Raw genomic sequence first — 22750 nt, 5'->3', positions numbered from 1 at the left:
GGCAGAAGTAACGCGCTGTTTTAAATCGCTGCCTGCCTCGGTTCTGGGAGAACGAGCTGGATCTTGCGCTAGCTTGTGCATCGCCGGCGCTTAAAGCTTTTGCAGTGGGTGTGTCCTAGCCCAGTGCTGCGCGTGAACTGGAACAGAACCTAGCTCACCCTTCCAGAGCTGGGCGCTGGGTCTGCAGGGCAAAGTGGCCAGGACTCTGAATACACATGCATGGGGCAGGACAATTTTGAGTATGAGGGAGTCTTTTTGTGAGTCACTCTTCAGACTAGAACCATGCAGTAAAATCCAGCCAGAATGTCTAACTCTGCCCAGTAAATTACCACCGCATGCGTGCCCAGGGCTGCCTTGCTCCCAGCCCTGGCAGAGTTTGTTCAGGGGGCCAGTGTTCCTTCTTTCCTGGTTCCGCTTTTCTGCACTCAGTCATTGTCCAGAGGAGCAGCTTGTTGGGATTCAGCTCCCCCCTGCTCTTATCCCAGCCAGCCCAGCCTCTGGCTGAGGAGCAGGTATCAGGAGCAAAGCTGAGTCCTGGAGGGAGGAAGCCAGTGAGGGTTAATGCAGCAAAAGATCCCAGGAGAGACTTTGCCAGGTTCCCCCAAGAGTTACTGGTCCCAGGATTAAAGAGGGGGGTAGAGAGAGAGAGGGAGCTGCACCAACAGAAGCAAGGCTGTCCTGAGGGACCGAGAGACCAGTGGAGGAAGGGAGCAGGGTGTCGAGTTCTAGGGGGTTGGCTGGAGCCAGGTCATAAAAAGCTCCAGCAAGGGAAAGGAAATAGCGGAACTTGCTCAGAGCCCGGTGGTGAGGCCGTGGCAGAGCTGGGAAATGAACCCAGGAGTTCTGATGCCCAATCCTGTGCTCTGCTCAATAGACGACGCTCTTTGCCATCGTCTGCCTTCCATCCGGCCTGCTTTGCTCCGTCTCTGGCTGTTTCTCCAGCATAGATCAACACACAGGCATGCAGCCCCATCAGCTGGGAACCAGTGCGGGCGAGCGGTGCCTGCTGAGTACCAGTCTGTGAAGCTGCATTGGTCCTGGCACCAAAGGCCCCTGGGCGATAAGAGCCACGCTCCCTACCCATGGAGCAGAGCGCAGAGACAGGAATCCACCCGTGTTCGCTGCCAACTCCCAAAGCCTTCATTAATTCATTAGCTTGTTTGGGTCTTTCTTTCCCTGGGCGGAAATGCATGGAATGTGCTTAACCCTTGGCGTGCCCGGCCTGGGACAGGCACAGCGCTCAGTCGCTGCTAGGCGCGTTCCCTCCTCTGCAGGTATGTGGGGCACGCGACAACTGGACCCCTCCCAGGTTGCAGATGAAGGTTGAACCAAGGTCTGACCGTTCACTTATTGTGCGTGGCTCTTTGCTGCTGCGCCACCCTCCTTCCTGTTCTGCTGCCAGGCATCTGTGCCCACCCAGAGACTGACAGGCAGGGACGCACACAGACCGTTCTCACAGAAATCTAAAAATAATTTTCTGCCCTGAAATGCGAACAGAAACTTGCAAGCTGGTTCCTTCTGGGGCTCTGGCTGCTCAGAGTATCGGCGTTAACCCTTCCCAGGAGGAGTTTAGGTTTGAGTCGATGAGATTCTTTTCATCCTGAGGTTCATCCTCCTCTCCCAGTCGCATTATCCCTGTTCCTCTGCGCCATCCATCTCCCAAACACTAAGAGAGGGGCTGATGTAAATCCCTGTCTGTTGCTTGGCCTTCTGGCCAGCTCACCATTTAGGCCACCCCTACAGCAGGTTCCAGTCCAGGGACCCTACGAACCAGCAATCCAGGGCTCAGTCCCCAGTCCTTTTGCTGTTTCCCTGGGCTTCTTCCAACCAAGCCTCCCTATCTTCTCCTTCCTTCTGGGTTTCTTGTCTTCCTCTCCTTTCCTGGCAAACCAGTCTTGACTGGATAGTCTACAGTTGCCATCAACTCAATTGTTTAATACCTAACGGTTTATATTCTCTCCTTCTGCCCCATGCCTTTCAGGTAATGTAACAACATTGTTCTAACCCTAACCCATTTCTCCAATATTTTCACTAAATAACCTAATGTAACATTTGTTACTTTATGCCGTTTAAATTCTACAAAGCTTCTCCTTTTCTTTATCAAAGCCCTTACATATCCAGGTGATCAATTGTTTCTTCTGCCATTACAGTGTGCACATAATCCATCTTGGTGTTTATTGATTCGAAAAAGATTTTCATTCAAGCCACAGGGGCCAGTTAATAGTCTACACAAAATCGCTTTGTTTTTCCCATCCGGGCCCTAAAGTACGTTGTTATTCTCAACTCTAGGGCACAATTCAAAAAAATCTTTTTCCTTTTGTTTTTGCATTGATCCAATTTTTTTGCATTCCTCTTTTTAAAACTTTGCTGGACAAGGCTTTTGAGTTCCTGTCTGCTCAAGAGACAAGGTGGGTGAGGTCATATTTTTTTTTTTGGAGCAACTTCTGTTGGTGAGCTCGGTCTTGCTCGAAAGCGTGTCTCTCTCACCAACAGAAGTTGGTCCAGTAAAAGACATGACCTCACCCGCCTTGTCTTTCTAATATCCTGGGACTGACGCTGCTCCAACACTGTTTACTCAAGGGTTTTTTCTAAATCAATCCTTCCATTTCTTACAATGCTTTTAGCTGCTTTGTCTGCCATTTCATTCCGTTATCTGGATACGTGTTGGGATCCAAGCTAATGCTGCATGTGTCCCCATCTGTACAAACTCTGTTATTAGAAATATAATTTCATTGATTAAATGATCTCTACATCCAGAGACACTTTTTTTTTTCCTTTCTTAATTGCCGTAAGTCTTGATATTGACTCAGAAAAAATGTACAGCCAGCAGTGGCAGTCATCACAGATCCAGTTTAATGCAAGCATTGTTGCTCCTAGGTTGGCTGTCGTGACAACTACAAAATCCAGTATTCTTTTAGATGCATGAATTCCTTATTTTTGGTATACAATATGCTGTTTCTATTCTTCCTGGGTTTTTCTTTTTTGGATTCATCTGTATGTATTTGACAAAAACTATTCCACTTTTTGTCTATATGCTGATACACTTCATTTTTAATACCTGTTGTCTCCTACTTACCCTTAAGTTTATAACATAAATCTAAATCCACATTTGGACATGTGACTTTCCATCCATAGCTAGTTTTCTCATGACTAGAAATTTTAACTTCATTTAGCTTTTCCTTGTCTTTCAACTCCTGCAGCCACATTTTAAGTTGAATGGCACGTGGAGCTCTAAAGCGAGCGCTTTAGTTCATCTATTGAACTCCCAACAATCCTCATAAACTTGTTTGGTATGTTTCATCGCTGCAATTCCCATTAACTTTGGCCCAGAAAGTTAGGTCCGGTAGCTTTCCTTCGTAGTGGAACTGGCGTTTCACGAACGGCTACCCGCAGCACCCCATGGGTGTTTGTAAAAAATGCGCCACACACAACTTGTCGTGTCTGTGCTTGTATTAAATCTAATTTATCAAGTCCTGCTTTTGATGCTGACCAAGCTTGTAGCCATAGTTGAGCCTTAATCAGATCAGTTATCTGTATATCCTCAGTAGTGTTTTCTTATCCACTCCCAAGTTAGTCCCAGCATTCCTTTTAAGCAGGTTGATCCTTCCTTTGCCTTTTATCTTTAGCACAGTCTGTATGATCTTTCCAAAGCAATGGAGAACTGGAAACCCCATGAATTTCCCCTTCGTAGTCTCTTTTCGGCCACCTCAGCGTTCTGCTCCTGATACAGCCCAGCCCTCTGAAAATAGTGACACCCATCCCAGCTCTTATTTGTTTTTTGAAGATCTATCGCAATATTAAATAACGTTGGGCTGATGATGTTCCCTGGGGCGTACCATTGTTAAAATTATAGATCTTGGACATAACTTTCCCAAACCTGCAGGGTCTGTTTACTCAGAAATTCTCTTAATCAATCCACACGTTCGTCCTTTTATCCCCACTGTACCCACTTTGTACTATCAGCCCATTTCTGCTCCCAGCTTCTTAGCTTTATACTGGCCCATCCCTTCCCCTGCTGGGCTTCTCTCTCAGTTAACCTTAGCCTTTTTTTCTCAGGTGATGCCAGGTGACTTAACTGGCCTCTCAGGCCCCTTGTTTGTGGCTAATGTGGGCTGCACATCCCATCATAGCATAGTGCCTTTGAAGTCAGTGGAGGAAAGCCTATTTATTGGCGCTGGTCAGGAAATGGGAAAGTCTAGAATTCAAAACTTCCTTTTGTCCCGAATGAGAACAAAAAGTCCAAATTTCAAACTGTTTCAAAATGAAATTTTGAAGGTGCCGTTTCAGGAACATCAAAACAACCTTATTGACACGTTCTCTGCTCTGACTTCTTTATTCTACATTACAATTTATATGTAACGTTCAAGTTGAAATGAAACCTTTTCAATAACTTCCCATCAATTTTCAACCAAATCAGTGCATTCCCGCAAAATACTTGGATTTTGTTGACTAAGCGTTTTCTGATGGCAGTCCCATTCGGTTGGAAACATTTCTGCAGTTTATGCCAGCTGAGGAGCCAGCCCATGACCAGAGCAGAACAGCCCATCCAGTCTGGTCCCTCTGACCATAGCTGATGTCAAATGTTTCAAAGGATGATGTGAAATGTCCATAATGCAAGCAACGCCAATACCATGAAAATAATTGGTTGGGTTTATACCCTAAATCAGGAGAATGGGGTAGCCCCCATCGTTGATATCCTGACCAGTGCACATTCTATTCTTCTTCATATAAATGCCTATTCCTTTGTTGAAACTTACAGTATCCTGCAGCAATGAGTTCCACAGATTATCGAAATGCTGCATTTAAAGAAAGCATTGTGCAGAGCTCAGCAACACAGAGCCATCTGTGCGTGCGTGCGTGCGTGTGTGTGTGTCTCTCTCTCTCTCTCTCTCTCTCTCTCACGTGCACACACACAGCAGCTGGGAGTGTGCATCCCGGCACCGGTAGACAGACATGAGCTAGCGTGCTAAAAATAACAGCATGGCTATGCAATGGCTCAGGCTAGCTGACTGAGTGCAATCATGCCTGATCCTGTGGGAACGAACATAGGCAGCAAGCTCAAGTTGCTATGACCACGCTGCTATTTTTAGCAGGCTAGCTCCAGTACAGCAGAGTACAGCAACTGTGTGTGCATGTGCTCTCCCAGCTGCTGTGCAGACTGACATCTCCCTTTTCCCCCTAAACTGGCTTTTAAAGAAAAAACGCTCCTGAACTGAGTCTGGGCACCTGACTTCAAGTCAGGGAAGAGCTAAACCAAAAGCTGGGGATGAGGAATGGAAGAGGCCGCTCTCTCTTGTGTACAACAGAAATAATGCAGTCCCCCTGTCCCAGTGCTCCCAGAAGGGTTACAGTCGGAGCCAGGGCCAAACAGAAAGGATTCTTCTCTCTCAGTGGATTGGTGGGCCTAGATTTTGCTTACAGCTTTCCTAACCGTTAATAGTGCCTGCCTGTTGGAATTCGTGGGAAGGCTCCCCTGAACTCAGGTGGGTATTGGATCAGGCCCAAAGGGACTTTCTTTTGCTTGGATTGTAAGCTCATTTGGGCAGGGACCGTCTTTGTTCTGCATTCGTACAGCACCTAGCACCATGGAGTCCTGGTCGATGACTGGGAATCCTGGGGCATCTGCACTGCAGCTAGGAGGTGGTGATTCCCAGCTCTGATGGGCAGATGCGCTTGGCTCGGCTTGGGCTAGTGCGCTTAAAAATAGCAATGTGGACATTGGGCACAGGTGAGCCACTGACGTCCACACCTTCTGGACCCCCCGGGTGTGAGTTTGGGCAGCTAGTCTGAGCTAGCGTGAGTCTGTCTACCCGGGCTGGGAATAGCCCCCGTGGCTGCAGTGTAGACGTACCCTGGCCTAGGGGCTACTGCAATGTGGATTAATAAGGGCAGCCTGACCCAGTGCTCCCCCCCCTGCCTTCCTGGTGCAGGATCTGTCCCTATGTTAGGCACTTTGGATACGCTGGGCTGGACCTAGTGGAGCCTGGCCAAAGGGCTAGATCGGGAACAGGCTGCTTCCAACCTGGGTATCCCAGTGCTGTTGCAGTCCTTCTGCGCTCTGCATCCATCCTCCTGCTTCCTGTTGAAATGAGGGTGTATTTTGAAATATTTCCTCACAGTTACAGCCTGACTTCTCGGCTTCAAAGCGCCGGGCTCGGCAGCTAGCGGGTGTTTGTGGCCAGACATCCTGTCGAAACTTACCCGGGGCTGGGGGGAGGTGAAGCCACCATTTGCTGCCTGACAGAGGCAGAAAAGCGAAGGCCGCAGACGCTCCAGCGCGGGGATCGCAGGCCCCGTTGGTAGCTGAACGCAGTTAGCTGTTAGTGTAGATGTGGCCACGTCATGTTCACAAGCCGTGGTTAGATCTGTCTCTCACCCATCGCTGTGGTGTCTAGTGCTTGGAAGTCCCCCTCCCTCTCCAGGGCAGTTAAGTTTTCTTGCTTTATTTGAGTGGTGGGGGTAATTCCCCATCACCACCCCACACGCACGCCCTTTGTTCCACAAGAGACGTAATCTCAAACCCTCCCCCCCCCGTTGTGGATTGAGAAGTTCAGCTCCAGTGACCGCTGTTGTGCTAGTGGTAGGGCAGGAAGGTTTGTTCACTGCTGCTGCCTTAGCTCCTGCCCTAGGGCAGTGTTTCTCAACCTTTTTGATACCAGGGACCGGCTTCCGATATGGTGGCAGGGAGATCTCAGGCTTCCTATACTGTGTCAGGGAGATCTCAGGGACCAGTGCCGGTCCATGGACTGGTTGTTGAGAAACACTGCCCTAGGGGAACTTAAAATCCTTCGATTTCTTCTCAGAGGGGTTCTGCCTCTGCCTCTGCAGCTGGGATGGACTGTGTCTCCCTCTTTGTGTTTGCCCACAGTCTGTAGGAAGTACCCAAGCCAGATCAGACCCATGGTCTAGCTGGCCTGTCTTTGGCAGTAGCCAAGAGCAAAGCCCTTTGGAATGCACCTGGCCGGTGGGCGTGAAGCTGTAACTTGGGGATGGCATAGGGGTGGGATCTCTGGGATCTGCTGCCTCATTACACTCATTCTACTCGGCACCAGGTCTGGGGTCAGGAAGGAACATTCTGGCCAGGGAACATCAGCAGGGCCCTTGGCCGCAATGGATTATCTTCTATGGAGCAAGATTCAGCCATGAGGATCAGGCAGGCGATTGATTTCATGGGATTACTGAGAATCCCCTGTCACTGGGGGTCCTTCCCATCTGATGCACTCCTTCCCCATACGCTCGGCAGACAATCTCATGTGGGCTGGCTCAGTTCCTGCTTTCTGGGTCTCTTAATGACTCAAGCTCCAGAGGCAGGAGGGCGCTTGACACGAATCTGTCACACAGACGCCTCCATCCCCCCCCAACAATCTCCTTCCACTTCATGGGCGCTGGGCTAGATTCCACGCTCACTCCACGCACTTCGGTGGAGTTATTCTGACTTTAGCGGTGAACCTGACAGCAGAATCTGACCCACAGGTGACTGATTCTGGGCTCCACTTTGGTCCCTGAATGCCACTCCAGCAGTGCAAAGGGACTGAAGAGGTGGCTAGGGGCCTGGGGAGAATTTCCCCAGAGCAGGAGCAGCACAGGGCAGGGTACGTGGATCTTCGTTGTCCCCTGACCTGAGTGGCAGGACCCTGTAGTGCTGGTGTGCTCTGGAAGATTATGGCAGTGCAGGGCAGAGCTCTAACGTACCACAGGGGCCGACAGCACCCAGGACAGTCAGAATTCAGGCAGCACAGAGCCCCCTTTTCTTCTCAAGAGACACAGCACAGAATCAGTGCTGGTTTGTTCTAGTCCTGGGGCTGCCACCAACTCCCTCTGCAAACTTGGCCAAGTCCCTGCTCCTTTCTGTGCCTCAGTTTCCCTGTGTGTAACTTGGGCACGATGAAATGCTCCCTCCTGTATAAAGCACTTTGAGAGCACCTAAAAACCATGCAAAAGGGCAAAACGTGTATTATTTAACTCACTATCTGCCCTTGCCACGAAGCCCAGTAGGCCCAGTCCATGTTGTAAATTCCTGTCAATGTCGCATATTTCTTGCCAGCAGATAACTAATGTGTCTGTTAAGTGTGTGTTAAATGTGTCTGTCTGTTAAGCCGTTTTTATTTTTGTCCTCCCTGCAGAAAAAGAAGAGGAGGCGAATTGACCGCACTATGATAGGGGAGCCGATGAATTTTGTACACTTGACACACATCGGATCAGGTGATATGGCAGCTAACGAGGGCCTTCCCATGGTACCGTATCATTTACTTTTTAATTTGGGGCAGAGGAGAGTCTGTAGAACGATAATACTTGACTGCAACTGCAGGGAGGAAACCGAGGACTTGTCTACACAGGGACATGCAAGAAAATTAATCTGAATTAACTGTGAATTAGAAGTGGATTAATTAAACTACATTTAAACCCTTGTGTGAACACCTTTGTTCAGAAACCAAATTAAGGCCATTTTAATTCTGTGTGAACATTGTCATTGAGAATTAAAATGGCCTTAATTCGGTTTAGCTAAATTCACTTCCAAAGGGAATTTACACTAAATTGAATTAAGGCCACTTTAGTTCTGAATAACAGTGTCCTGAGGGTATTTAATGCGGTTTAAGTAATCCATTTCAAATTCGCACCTTTAGCTAATTTGGATGTCCCCATGTAGACAAGCCCTAAAACCTCTTGGTATCTGCTGTTAGGAGGCTTTCTGTCACCAGACGCTGCTCTTGGTCCCCTCTAGAGGGTTGTGTGTGAACTTCGCACTTCATGAACTCTGCCTACACACCCACTGATTAAACAGACACTGCGCCAAATGGATTTTTTACGGGCCTAGTTACAGATGTAACATTAACGACACTGTTAAGGGCATGGAAATGCCTCCTTGTGACCCAACACATGCAGACTTGCTGCTGCCTGCCTTCCGCTAGATCCATCACACCTACCAGAGTCTGTCTGACTCAGCCGCTGCATTTGGAGGCCTGGGCGATTGTTCCAAGCCCAACAGACTGTGCACTTTCATAGGGAGGGACTCTGATCTAGCCCCGATTTCTTAAAGCCTGCGGGGTTGAGGTTTCCATGGGAGAGGGCCTTGGGGATTGCAGGCAGATCTGGTCTCGAGTAAATGTTACTGGGAGGGTGAGGGACTGGAGGGTGACTGAGGGAATTTGGGCCAGGAGACTGAACAGCCTGAGCCGAGCGGCAGGAAGAAGTGGGACCCAGGGAGATTTGCAGATGAAGAGCACTGGCTGTAGGGCTGCTTTTCAGACTAGGAAACATCTACCCCCAAGCTTCTGAGTTGCTGGTTTAGGGCTAAGCCCTGGTCCCACTGGGATCGGGGGGAGTTCTGCCATTCGATCAGGATTTTGCACTTGGTCCAATCTAATGAGTCCATTTATTTGTGTGTGTAGGTGGGTGGGTTTGGGGGCAGGGGGTGCCCGTGTAGAGCTGTATGTGATACAAAGCTCCAGCTGGACCCTCTAGGTGGCTCCTGACCTGCCACACATTTATATCCTCCTCCTGAACCCACCTCATTTACCCAGCTACCGGCAGGGGAAGCCTAAGACGCTCCTGATATCTAAGGCACCCTGCACGGCTTCTCCATCTGCCTGCAGGATCCTCCATTGGACCAAAAGGGAGAGAAAGTTCCAAGGTCTAAGATCCTTTACGGAGGGCACCATTCTACCAGCCCCATCCCATTTAAACTGGAGCTCCCCAGCTGATTGCAGCCACTGCAGTATCACACTGGGAACAAGGCAACTTCTTAATGGCAGCTAGACGACTCCCAAACTGATGAGACTAAATACCCTTGCTGATCTCTTGAGTCTGTTCCTCCTGGTCTGGCATTCTCACTGCCCGCGTGGCCGTGCCTCTTGCAGTGTTCTGGTCTGCGTTATTGCAGCAGGAGAGATCTTTACTCCTCGTGCCCCAGCTGTAAGGCCCAAGTGCCCAGTGCTCTCTTCTAAAGTGCTTACTCCAATCCAGCTGCGTCCCGAGGCCTGGATTTATCAAACGCCACAGCACCGCATCAGGGAACATTGCTCCCTACCTTCGCTAGGGCAGAAGCTTGCACATACGTAAGCAGCGGCACTTAGCTTGGATGCCGCTCTGGTGCATGAAGTATAATTTGCGTCAGTCAGGAAGACCGATTCTCACACACAAGAACCAGCCACTAGAGCTTTACCTGGGTGACTTCATAGGTGTCCCCCTTCTGTAGTGGGTGGCTCAAGGAAATGAGGGGTACCTTCTGGGTCACTGGTTCAAAGCCAGTCCTGGATGATGGCGACTGGCTGCAGGCGGTTGACTGGTAGCTCCAGTGTGGATGGAGCTGATAGCTCTGAGGTCAGGCCTTAGAGTGCAAGCATCCATATCACAAAACCTGGCGTCACTAATGCGGATGGTAGGATAGGTCAAGGACTGGATGGACCCCAAAGTCTGAACCTCATAGGTCAGGACTGAGGCAAGGTGGCGGAGGGGGGAGCCGTCAAGGCCGTGTCCCTCGTTTGGTGGACAAATAGGCTTCAGCATCCAGGCTGCCAGTGTGATGCTCCCTAAGACTGGGCGCCGTCTGCCGGAGGGGTGGAGGAGTGGTTCCCTGTGACAGCTGTCCATGCCGCGCTGATTCCTGCCATCAGTTGTCATGGCTGTTACTTTGCTGGCTGTGTATTTTCAAGCCATGACTTATAGAGGAGGAGGAGGAGAGGGCATCTCTTCCCCTCCCCCCCAGTTGTAAACATTTTGCCACCAAGTTGCCTGGAGGAGGAGAGTGTCACACTCTGAAAGGATGTTAGTGACACAGGAGGTATTTCTTGTGACAGGTTGGCCGTCCTTCCTGCAGCTGACAGAGGAAGTTGCTCACAGCCTTGGTGCAATTGCTCTTGACTGTGACATGCAAGTCCCAGCAGCACAGTGTTTAATTTGGCAGACTCTGGGCTACGGCGTTTCACAACAGAGGTAATCTGATGGGTCAGCTGTAGGTTGGTTGTTTTTCTTCCTTTCTTTTAATCTCCTCTAAATGCACTTGGAGCACAAAATGGGCTCAAGCGACTTTCTCTGAATGGCTGACTACTCCTTTTGCGGCTCTGAGTCTAGTGGTCCATGTTCTTGAGTCCGTTCAGGGTGTGGACTGGAATTCTGGACTCCTGGGTTCTCTATGCGCCGCTGCCACTGACTCTTCTCCTTTTTGTTTTCTCACTTAAACAAAACCACTTCCTGGGAACCACAGCCAAGGAAGAGAGCCCCAGGGCTGAGCCGACAAACCGGTATGAAGTGCTTTTCTCTGGAAACCTCCTAGGTTTTCCCCTTGATCAGCGTGCTGAGTACATGGATAGCAGAGTGCAGCGTGGTTTGAGATGGGAATGGGGTCAAAGCTGGGCTCAGTGAAGGGAAGACCCTATAGGAAATCTAGGGGATCCTCCTCTAATATGAGAGGGGGGGGGGGGGAAATCTCTGCCCTTTGGTGCAAGCTGGTGCATTCCACGGGCATAACATTTGCTCTTCAGAAGACGCTAGCAGAGATGCTTCAATGGGGGAGCAGGAAAATTGTCCTGGAATTTCCTTCCATCTGCTGAGAACTTTAACGAGGTACTGCCAGGCGCCAACTCCAGCTCATCACTGAGCTTCTGTTGACTTACAGGTGTAAAACAAACCTGCCAGTCCTACCTGAGCAAGGAAAGGAAGCCCATGACAGAGGTCCCCAAGTGGCTCCTTCCACCAGCGACTGACGTCAGCACCATTCACAGATTCCTGGATTCCAAGGCCAGAAGGGACCACAGTGATCATCTAGTCCGACCTGCCGCATGGTGCAGGCTATAGGACCGCCCTGAATTAATTCCATTTCTCCCTTGCCACATCATAGATTTTTATGGCCAAACATCTAGCCACTTTCTGCAGCCTCTTCAGGAACTCTCCCTTATTCGGCTATCTCCATTCCTGACTTTCCTCCTCTGAGCGGGTCCATGAAAGACCATGTTAAAGAAGGTGTCCTCTGATTTCATACAGCCCCTTATTGGTCTTCTCTGATGGGCTGGCTGCTGTTCTACGGGAAGTGAACTTGAGGCTTCTCACCCCAGGCTGCAATGGTACAAGTCCAAGTCAGTTAGTGGCTGCTCCTGCAAGATGCTGGAAAGGCTGATGCCGACGGTTGGGAGGTGTTTTGGTATGGGCTGTGCAAAGGGAGCTGCACCGGGCAGAAGATAAGAGGGCCTGATTTTTATTCTCAGGTGTGCGGCCCTTTTTTGGAGTTGTAGGAAGTGGTTTGGAGATCCTGAGTGTAATGAACCAGCCCTAAGATTGCGGGTTAAGGTGGCATGTTTGTTTCATGATCAAAGGGCTTCACTTGGAGAAAGTGATCGACTAGGGTCCACCAGCAAGAGAGGCCACAATTACAGCCATGCTGGGGCCGTGCAGAGGCAACTAACCCACCATGTCTCAGCTGGAGCCAGCGTAATCTTGTTTTGCAGCGATGGGGAGAGGTACTGCAAACACAAATGTGGTCAAAGTTAACTTGGCAGATTGGCACATGCTCTGCCCGGGTTTTTAGAAAGCTGTCTGGCTGCCTTACATTCTCTTAGCTTGAGCTCTTCTGGGGTCTGATCCTGCCAGGTGCCCAGCACCTCCCCTACGGCTCGGAGTGCCCTTGCCTCCCATGAGACGGGAAGGGGCTCAGCAGCTGGCCGGGTGGGAGCAGCTGTTATGTAACTCCTTTTTCCACTTGTGAGTGTCAGGTCAGCCTGAGGACAAGTTGTACTTTGCCGGGTTGCTCCTGCCCAGTTCATTAAACCTGCTTAACTTGGAGGGTGGGGCCAGGACGCATAGACAGAGAAAGCACAAGTCCATGAGTAATTCTCCTTGGGTTCTAGCCTGCCAGGGCCAGGCATGCAGACACATAACGTGCTGAAAAAGGGTGGTAAACGATGGCTGTGAACTCGGGGGTGCAGCTGGCACCGTAAAGATCCTAGGGCCTCGTGCAAGTGACAATTCTCTCCATACTGGTGCTTCCTTCTATAGGAACCAGGGTTTGGGCTTTTTTTGTCCTGGAACTAATTTCAGTGCAAAGCCATCGATCGATGCTCGTAATTTATCTTCACGTGGTGCTGCCCTATTTGCGGATCTTAATGCGCTTTACAAACCGGAATGAATGACCACCTCCAAACTCCTCCTCTCCGCTGTGAGGGAAGGTCTGTCTTGTTCTCCCTGCTTTACAGATGGGCCATGGAGAGGAAGTGACTTGCCAAGTGCGCACACTTGTAGAGGTGGGCGTCAGGACTCCTGGGTTCCATTCCCAGGCCCAACTGCTCTGACCACTAGATGGGTTCCATTCCCATGGCTGGGAGGGAGCCACATCTTGTGGTCCGAGCAGGTGGGCCTGACTCCTGGTCTTGTCTGCTGTGGCCATTGATTACCCTGAAATGTGAAGAAATGTTAATACTCAACAAAGTTGGTTAGCCTGCTAAAAATCTCTTTGGGGGTCTATGACCATGACCCCAGGGTCCATGGTGCTTAGATGGCTCCCTTTCAGTGGAAGAAACAAAACCAGCAGGCAGATATTGCAGAGCTTGTGATACTCATAATATCTTCAAGAAGTTGAACAGAATCTCCTTTTTCAGCACTTAATTCTCTAAGATCCAGCGGCATAAAACCTAAGCAGCATCTCAGCTAGCTGAGCGGAGGTGATCAATGGCAGCTTCAAGAGCAGCTGCCTGAGTTTTGAGGGGAGAGGAGGAGGAGGAAACACATGTTCCCTTCTCCACCACAGCTCAGTAGCAAAGACCCTCCCTCTGACCAAGCAGACAGCCTCAGCGCTTGTGGTGAGCCATGCGTTCGAGTGGCTGCCGGATCCAGGGGCTGTTTGATGCAGTGACGGAGGGGAAATGACAAACTCAGCCAAGCGGAGAAGCAGTCTAGCATGTAGGGAAGGATGGGAACTGGAGAGGGAATTATCTGAGTTCCCACAGAGCCAGAGAACCCCTTGGCAGAAAGCCAGCAATGGCCTCACATGCCTCTGCTAAAGATACCCCACCATCCCCGATCTCCATGACTAAGGCTCCTCTGTGCCCTTTGCATGCTTGCCCAGAGGGGAACTCCCAGTGGGAGAAGGGATGCAGGTTTTTCCCTGTATGCTTCTCTGCACCACGAAGGGCTTAGAAGCAAGCTTTCTGGTGCTGCCCATCTGCCACCTTGTCAGGTAAGGTGGCACTATCTATCCCCCATCTTACTGCCAGGGGAAAATCACTTAGTTGAGATCTCACAGCAGCTCAGTGGCAGAGCTGAGGTTAGAACTCTAACCACTGAACAACACTTCCCTCAAAGAGCTGGGTGCAAAACCCAGGAGCTGTAAGTCTGAGGCTAAGCTCCTTCCTCCCAACTAGCCCATGTGCCACGCTACAGCCTGGGAGGGAGGAATTCAGCTCTTCTGACTTGCAGAACTCTGCTCAAACCACTCCATGGCCGCGTTGTCAGGTGACAGAAAGCACATTCTCAGTAGATGCTGGTTGAGTTCTGTGCCGTTTTTCTAACTGGAGCCAGCACAGTACAGCTTGGTTAACAGCTCTTAGCCAGGCCGTCACTAACACATGTGTTGTGCCCCTTTGCACAAAAATACCCCAGAGGCACCATTTTAAATGACCGTTTTTATGCATGCTTTCTCTGCAGACAGGCGCTGTTCAAGAGATGAGATCCAAAGGCGGACGGGAGAGACAATGGAGTAGCTCTAGAGCTTTGTAGCTCTGGCAACATTGAGTGTAAGTACCTTGCTATCTTGGTGAATTTCGGAAGAGGAAATTTCCCCTTCTGTTTGACTGCACAGAACGTACTGTCTCAATCAATGAATCTGCTTAGGTCCAGAAGTAAAATCAGTCAGCTGCTGGCCTGACCCCTGCTTCGTTTATGGCTAGTAGGCATCACACACCTGAGATCTGATAGGTTTCACATTAGGGCTGGGGTTTGAGGCCTGAATCTCACTGAAATCCCAGCCTTAGAAACCTGTAGGTTGAGACTTCCCGAAGTGCTGAGAGGGACTCTAAGGCTCTGTCTACACCACACAGTTAGCCCAGGTCTGCGGGACCCAGGCTTGTGGACTCAGCGCTTCTGAGCCCCCGTGATTGAGCGTCCACACTGCACTATAAACCTGGGCTTGCAACTGCTGGACCCAGGTCTCGCAGCCATGCTAACGTGTCCATGCTGTGCTACTCAGACCTTCTGACTCTGCAAAATGACAGGGCTTGTACCCGAGTCCCAACGGGACTCTGGTTCTAATCCACCTCCCTGGCAGGGTCCTAGGACCTGGGTCCTGAGTGCTTGTGTGTGGATGGCTTGTGTGTGGAGTGCTAAGATGTGTGTGGATGGCGGAGGCAGAGGGCAGCTTCGGCTCAAGCGTGAGTGAGAGCCTCATCTAAGTATGCAGTGCAGACCTACCCAGAAAGGGGTGTGGCTGTTCAGAATCTGCGGGTAGGAGCCTCTCCCTGTCTAAAAATTAAAACAGGCACTTTCGTCGTGTCTCAGGTGGGGCGAGGCACGTCTGAAAATCTTGGCTTTAAAAATATAATCCTCCCCCATCCCCGCCTGATCATTTTGTGTGATTACCCCAGCAATCCGATCTCCAGATGAACAGAGAGCTTAGATCATAATATAAAGCTGTGGGGAAAATGAAAGAAGAAAAAATATTTGCCACCTCCTGAGTTCCTTTTGCATAGGGGACCCCCTGCTGAAAATCAGGACAAGGCCCAGGCACTGTTCCAGTCAGTGATTCCCAAACCTTTGGAAGCTGAAATCCCTCCCCTTTGGAAACAATCATACACCCCTCCCCAGCTGCACCCCACCCTGAGGAGACATTTAAGGCAGATACATCTTAATGGAGATATCTGTGCCTCCCCTCCCCCAGTCTAGTCTCTGGCATGTCCCACACTCCCTCTCCTTTCTGATATGCTTTGAGCAGTGAAATAGTGAACTATGTTCCCATCTGGAGGATCATCCTTGGCATCTGAATTAGCACCAATGTAGACAAATAAGGCAGCTCACAGGTCTGACTGATCACTTCCAGCTTTCTGCAGACTCAGGCAGACAGATGCTCTGGTCACATTTTGAAGGTTTGCTTCTCAAGCATAAGTGCTACACATGTACGTCTTTAAAAATGAAAGCTGGCACTGTAACTGATAAGTCTCTGTCAGTCCAGGCCCTTGGCTAGTCCTTTGTGCCTTCACCCACTCCCAGGGGCAGCTCTGACTCTGGGCAATATTGGTTTAATGGGTGCATAAGCCTTTGTGCTGACCTTTTTGCATGGGGATGAAATTCATCCACTTCTGGTAATTCACTCTTCTTCTCTGCCATGCAGGGCAAGTTTTAACTCTCGCTTAAATCTGTTTCACTTTGCAGGTTCCAGGCTACGTCAGCAGCCCACACTTGAATTACCTGTTTGCCAGACAGGTGGAAATACAAATATCTAGCGCTTTATTCACTCGATAACTTATGCAAACAGATCCCAAACTTTGAATTTTTTTTTACATGTTTCCTCAGCATCTAATAAGTTTCACTGAAAGTGCAATCTGAGTTTTTTCTTTTTTTTTTTTTAATACTGAAACCTCCTCTCCTAATAGCTCCTTCCCCTCCCCATGTGAATCCCAGCAGCTTGTGTTTTGCTGCTGCTGCTGTTTTCACAGCCCTCTAACTCGATTTGTGACAATAAGCACAAAAATAACAGCCAAGTGCCAGTCTATTCGTCAGGCTCAATGCTGCAGTGAAGAATGGAAAGATCAGCCCAGGAAACCCTCAGAGCACCGCTTGACCCCACCTTCCCTGGGAGGGGAAAGGATGTTATTAAAATGTACGTTGGTCTTCAAGCTATATGATTTCTTCCCTGGAATATGATCCAATCCAGGGGCTGATGATCTGGATCGCTGTCAGAGCAAAACACTCCCTTAACACCGATGTGTTAGGCTTAAACTGGTCTTTAATAGCCCCAGAAAATATTCATGTCTGTAGCTCCACGCAACTTAGTTGGCTGAGCTTTAAGATGGAAAGATTCATGGGTGATGTAGGGTCTAGTTGTTAGAGAGTGGAACTCTTGAGTGCTAGTCCTGTCTCTGACACACATTCCTCTTGCAGATTGGTTTTAAGTGCTTTAATGAGTCAAGGCCTTAAGCCTACATTTTAAAAGGCCTCCACTAATTTTGGGTGCCCAATTTGAGGCACCTGGGGGTCTGGTTTTTTTTGTTTTGTTTTTTTTTTCATAGGTGCCTAGCTTCTGGAGTTTGGGTGCTCAGCCCTGCTGAAAATCAAGCTCTTGGTGTCGCAAGCTGGGCACCCAAAATTAGTAGACTATTTTCAAAATGGTGGCGTCCCTGCCTCAGTTTCCCCAGCTCATAACTCTGTGCCTTCCTCACAGATGATGTGAGGATAAGCGTCTGCAAAGAGCTGTTCGTGCCATGTAATAGGTCTATTAGGAAGAATGGATTTACCCCATGGTCTCGATACTTCTTCAGGTGCACAACGAAATTCACAACACAGCAGTCAACAGCTGCCTGAGCATACTTAGAAGGGCATGTTAATAGCCAAGATCTTCAGAACTGAAGAGTGATCTTCAGTGCCTCAGGCTGAAGACAGCTTAACGTGGCTTGATTTTTCAGAAAGCGGGGAACAGCTCTGAAAAACAGCCCCCCATAAGTCTCAAATTGGGTCTGCAAAATCCCAAGTCACTTTTGAACAACTTTGGCCTGCGGCTTTAAGACCTATCTCGTGCAGTGTGTGAAAGAGTTTTCTGTGACTAGACCAGTTCTGTAAGAGGTGGTACATCTAAACCATAGTCATGATTGAAAGGGGATCATCTTCCATGTTTCTGTTAGAGATGCCAGTGTGGCACAAAAACATACGTGTGGGGGTTTTGTTTTTTGGGTTTTTTTTAAAGATAAAAAGCTAATTTAGAAGAGTCCTCAGCTATATCTCTGCAATACTGTCCTATTACTGCGGAAATAGACAATGGCTCCAGAGACAAATTCCTACAGATGAATCGCCAAGCGATGATTCAGCATCACCCCACAAACACATCTGAAGCATCTTGTGTCAGTTACTACCTCTTTCTAGTGGATGCATCCTCCAGGAGGGAATGTTGGTCTTCATGAATTTGTTCCTGCAATTTGTTTCCTCTGAAGTGATGCCCTGCCAGCAGGACCTGGTTCCATCCAAAGTCACTGGGGATACAGTCATAGTTGTTCTCTTAGGGCCCAGCTCAAAGCCCCTTGATAGAAAGAATACCATTGGCTTCAAGGAGCTTTGGATCAGGCCTTTTAATATGTGACCATAAAGCTTTCAATGAAAGGTGCGGGGAGTAAGGGATAAGGCAGACGCTGTGACAATTCCAACATATCCACAGCCCTAGGGAATAAGGGTGCTTTGACTGCAACTTGCTCTAAATGAAATATGCTCTGGGAATGCAATGTCTCTTCAAAGTGTTCATCTCTGGATCTCTTACCTACATCCACCTTTGAAACCAGTTCTCTGGTACATTCCCCAGAAGAGCAGGTCGCTGATTTGTTTTTAATCGGGGGGGGAGGGCGCTGCTTTCCATTACCCTCGGCTTATAGGTAATGGGCCTAATTCGCCTCTTCACTGAAGTAACTCCCGTTGAGCTCAGTGCACTGACTCTCTTGAATTATGACAGTACATGTGAGAGCAGGAGCTGGCCCCTGGGAGCTGCCCAGGGTGGAAGCCGGTAGAGAATTTGGTCCATAGCTATCCAAAGCAGGACGGCTGCCATAAGGTGAAGGGTTAAATCTTGGAAGAGCAAACGAATCACTGGGGCCTGATCAGATGTGCAGCTAATGGACATGACAGCTGTGCTTCAGGATTCCAGGCAATGAGGGTGTCAGTCAGTAATGGCTACAGTGGACAAGAGCTGCTGCAATGGGTACATAATATAAACATAAATGCAGTTTACCAAGTGGCTTGGATTGAGAGCATGATTACTGAGGAATATCCAAGCACCCAGGAGCTTGCTAGCCTCACCTTTACACAGCTTTGTTTTGTAAAGGGTCGGGGACAGCTTGGGGGACCTGGTAGTGGGATATGGAGCTTCTTAAATTCTAGGCTGCTCCGGCAAATTCAGCCCATATCAGTAGCCACGGAAAGCTATTGTTAGCCAGCTGACAGCTGTTGGGTGAGTCTCTGCCCCGTGCCACAAGCGGCCATTACGGTTGCTGGCAGTATCTAAGGAAGGCCAAGGTTTGGATGCATTCCGGCAACTGGATTCCCCTCTGGAGCAGAGTGAAAGACACTAGCTGGGCTCTGTGTTGTGGGAAACTTGCCCTGCTGCTGCCCTAGCGGGAGAGAAGATGTTGGCCTCCAAAGGTCTCAAGATGATGCCTTTCTATCAGCATTAAATTCACCCCAAAATTAGGAAAAATAATCTGTGCCGGGAACTGTAGGCGCTGACAGAGGCACTTAATGTTTCATTTTGTATCTTCCCAACGTGCTTGTGGGTTAGTAAACTGCAACCGCACCCCTTTGTGTATCATTGCTTAGTTATATACATGCACACGCTGGTCAAAGGTGAGAAGGAAACTGTATTGTGTTCTGTTTTTGCTTCATATGCTGGATTCTTTTTGCCAGCTTATGGAAGGTCCTAGGCCTGATTTGCATTGCAAGCAAGAGATATTCTGGATGAAGCTACGAAAGCTGACCCATGGAGATAAATCAATTCTTCTGCAGAAAACAAGTCTGTGCTTTTCCACTAATTTGCTCCTGTAGCGCTTTGCTTTCCTTGGCATTTTATAAATGAACTGCAGATGCTGATTTGGTTTTTCCAGAACCTGAAACTAAAACGTGTGCTGGCCTGAGGGAGTGTATCTTTAGAACTGCCAAATGCATTTGTTGACATGGAACAGTTTGTCAAAATGGGGACGCTGCCAGCCTTTCTATGAGCGCATATTGAGATTGGGAGTTAAATGGTTTGGTGTGCCCTGAATTGGAGTCTGTTTGATGTACAGTTAAGATTCTGCCATTCTCTCTTTTTTTTTTTTTTAGTCCTGTTTGTATATTGGAAAGCTAGAAATTTGCATAAAACTATTGTTTAGCTGTGGCTCTGAAGGCCTGTTGCAAAAGCATCTCATTTGCCTGCTAGCGTTCCTACAAAGTGAAGGGGCATTATTAATGCTGGGTTTCAGTCACGGGGACAAGCTCTCCATTCTTAGACTAGTGTAAATGCAGAGTGCCTCCATCTAACTCAGTGTAAATCCAGACTAACATTGATGGCAACACTGGACTAGTTTAAATGAGAGCAGAACCTGGCTTTGAATTTGTGACATTTCACCCACCAGTGTAGGAAACACACAATTCTGTTTGCTGCAAAATGCACATCTGTTTTTTTGCAAGCTCTCAGAAGATGATTTTAACTGCCCGTTGCAACCTGATCTCAATCACACAGGTGCAAATCTGGCATCTGATGCCAGAAGAGTTGCTCCAGGTTTATCCCACTGATCAAATTCAAATGTGGCCCTGTAGCTTTTTAAAAAGTTACCATCAGGTTTATAGCCTATTTTAAAACATCACAAAATGAATTTCTGTATTATTAACTCATTAGATGATTGTAACTGGAAAAAGAAATTAAAGGTCAAGTTCACTTTTCACTATTTATGCAGTTTTGATTACTTTGTACATTTTCTCTCAACTTTGACAGTGAAAATAGACCATTTCCCCCCTTTGGTTTCTAGTCTGTTTCAGTTTTATGTTCACCATCACTGCAACCCTGCAATGTTCTACAACCCCAATACTGCAGGGGGCTATAACGTTTGTGTGGTGTTTGTTTTTAATTGTTTCCATTTTTTATTTTATTTTCCAGCTATAGATGGATATCGTTGTTAGGTTTTATAAAGTTTTGGATCCCAATTTGACCTGACAAGTCACCATTAAATGCAAATCATTCCCTCCCTACCACCCTCTCCTGTCCCTGGTATCAGTGCAAGATCCTTTCTTACCATGCTATGCATGTCTGTTTGCGCTGAGAAACAAAAGTAAGGACCAAAATTCTGCAGCCCTTAATTGAGTCCAACTTCCCATTGAGGTTAACAAACACCCTGCTCTTACTGGTGTCAAGTGATGAAAAACACTCGCAGCTTAATGGAGGACCCTAAGGCCAAATGTGATGTTCATTTTAAGGCCCTGATCCTTAGGTCCCATTGATCTGAAGTCAATGGGAGTTTTGCCACTGGGAACAAGCTCTAGTGTTAAAAGCCTAAAGCCACAAGAGGCATACATAGGAGGGCCCTGATTCTCTGTTGTCCTGCACCTTGCATGCTCAATTACGCCACTGCAAATGTTGCCAAACAGAATGACAGTAACTTACATGCTTTGCACTGGCATAAATAACTGCACAGGATGCAGGACGATAGAGAATGATGAGGATATTTCTTCACAAATTAGTAGGACGTAGCAAGGATTCCTTTACGCGTGTGCATTTATTTATTTTCAAGAGTCTCCCATTGAGCGGAAGCAATTGGGCAAATCAAATGCAAGAGAGAGATCTGGAACAGTCTTAGGCAGAGACCAGAATCCCTAAGGATAAAATAACCCTGAAAACCAATAATCTCAACCAATGCTGCAGCAGCCTGATGGCTTTCTCTGCTCTGCCAAATTCTTCCTTTGCTGGAACAGTTCTGGTGAAGGCCATTTCAGTTTTACTTCCTGAATGCACACTTAACTTTTGAAGAACTGGGTCCTCCCTCACTTGGGTGCCCCAAATTCCTGTGGAAGTTTGGGATTTGCAAGGAATGGAGGATCTGGGCCTTTTTTTTTTTTTTTTTTTTTTTTTTTTTTTAAAGCCACAAACAAAATAATGGCAGAATGGGTAAGAAGGAGGGAATTTGCTCAAACGCTTTGCTGAATGAACTCACTCAGTCATCATACATTTGGAAAATATCAACTGTTGGCAAAGAGGGGGGAAAAAAACCACAGGATTTATCTTAAGGATCTGGCTTAGTTTTCCAATAACTTGATTTTTAAATAAGTAAGTTGATGTAAAATTTCTAGCTCCTGCACAAACTATGGATTTCACAGCTGGTCTGTTGAAAATAATCACTCTTATGGAATAGCTGGGCTATTCTGAGGTTAGTACCTAGAAATATATATTTTTAAAGCAAGAATCGCACTGCATATAAAATGGTATCACTGTGCTAAAGAAATTTAGCACAGGGAAGCCGTAGTGCTAGCTATTCGGTGGATCCCTCTTACAATTAAATACAAATACATTGAAATGTATTTATCACGATCTCTGCTGTACTGAGAGACTGTTGTAGAGAATTTACAATTATATTCTGCTGTGTGAAACGGTTTTATGGGGGTGAGGGTGTGTCTGTGGAACAGTTGTACAGAAATATTCTTCTTCCTCTTTTACACACCTTAGCTTTTCCTACAAAGCGTGTGTTTGAAAATAAAAATAAAAGTCAAAGATTTTGTCTGACTGCTTATGTGAAATAGAGACTATCATGTTTTGTGAAGTGGAAGGTTGGAATGTCCCTCTGTTTTTTTTCCCTTTACAAATAAACTCTAACTCTGTTCCATAATCTTCAGTTGCTACTGTGAAATATTTATACAGAACATAAGATATGCAGGTGTATGGAAAAAGGAGACATTCTCATTCAGGAACGATTCATCATCTCAGCTTCCCCTACCTGTGACCCAACACAGATTGACTCAAAACCTAATTTTGTCCGGTAAATCTAAATTAAATCAAGGACTATGCTTTTTTTTACCAGCATAGGCTTTGTAGCAGGAATAACAGCTGTAA

The 22750-nt window shown here is 47.9% G+C and overlaps 1 protein-coding gene across 1 annotated transcript in view; it reads left to right on the top strand.

Moving 5' to 3' along the window:
• Positions 1-22526, top strand: part of CDC42SE1 (CDC42 small effector 1) — a 50560-nt gene extending 28034 nt beyond the window's left edge. Inside the window, exons 3-5 of the mRNA XM_067569386.1 lie at positions 8124-8234; positions 14632-14720; positions 16351-22526. Of these exons, the coding sequence (XP_067425487.1) occupies positions 8124-8234; positions 14632-14703 (183 nt within the window). The 3' untranslated portion in view covers positions 14704-14720; positions 16351-22526. The remainder of the gene's footprint in view (positions 1-8123; positions 8235-14631; positions 14721-16350) is intronic.
• The last annotated feature ends 224 nt before the right edge of the window (positions 22527-22750 follow it).

Source organism: Emydura macquarii, unplaced genomic scaffold (genome assembly GCF_026122565.2).
Source record: "Emydura macquarii macquarii isolate MOO-44397 ecotype Brisbane River unplaced genomic scaffold, CSIRO-AGI_Emac_v2 contig_2924, whole genome shotgun sequence".
NCBI lineage: Eukaryota > Metazoa > Chordata > Testudines > Chelidae > Emydura > Emydura macquarii.
Note: the sequence above shows the minus strand (reverse complement) of the source record. Positions and strands in the feature narration are given on the sequence as shown.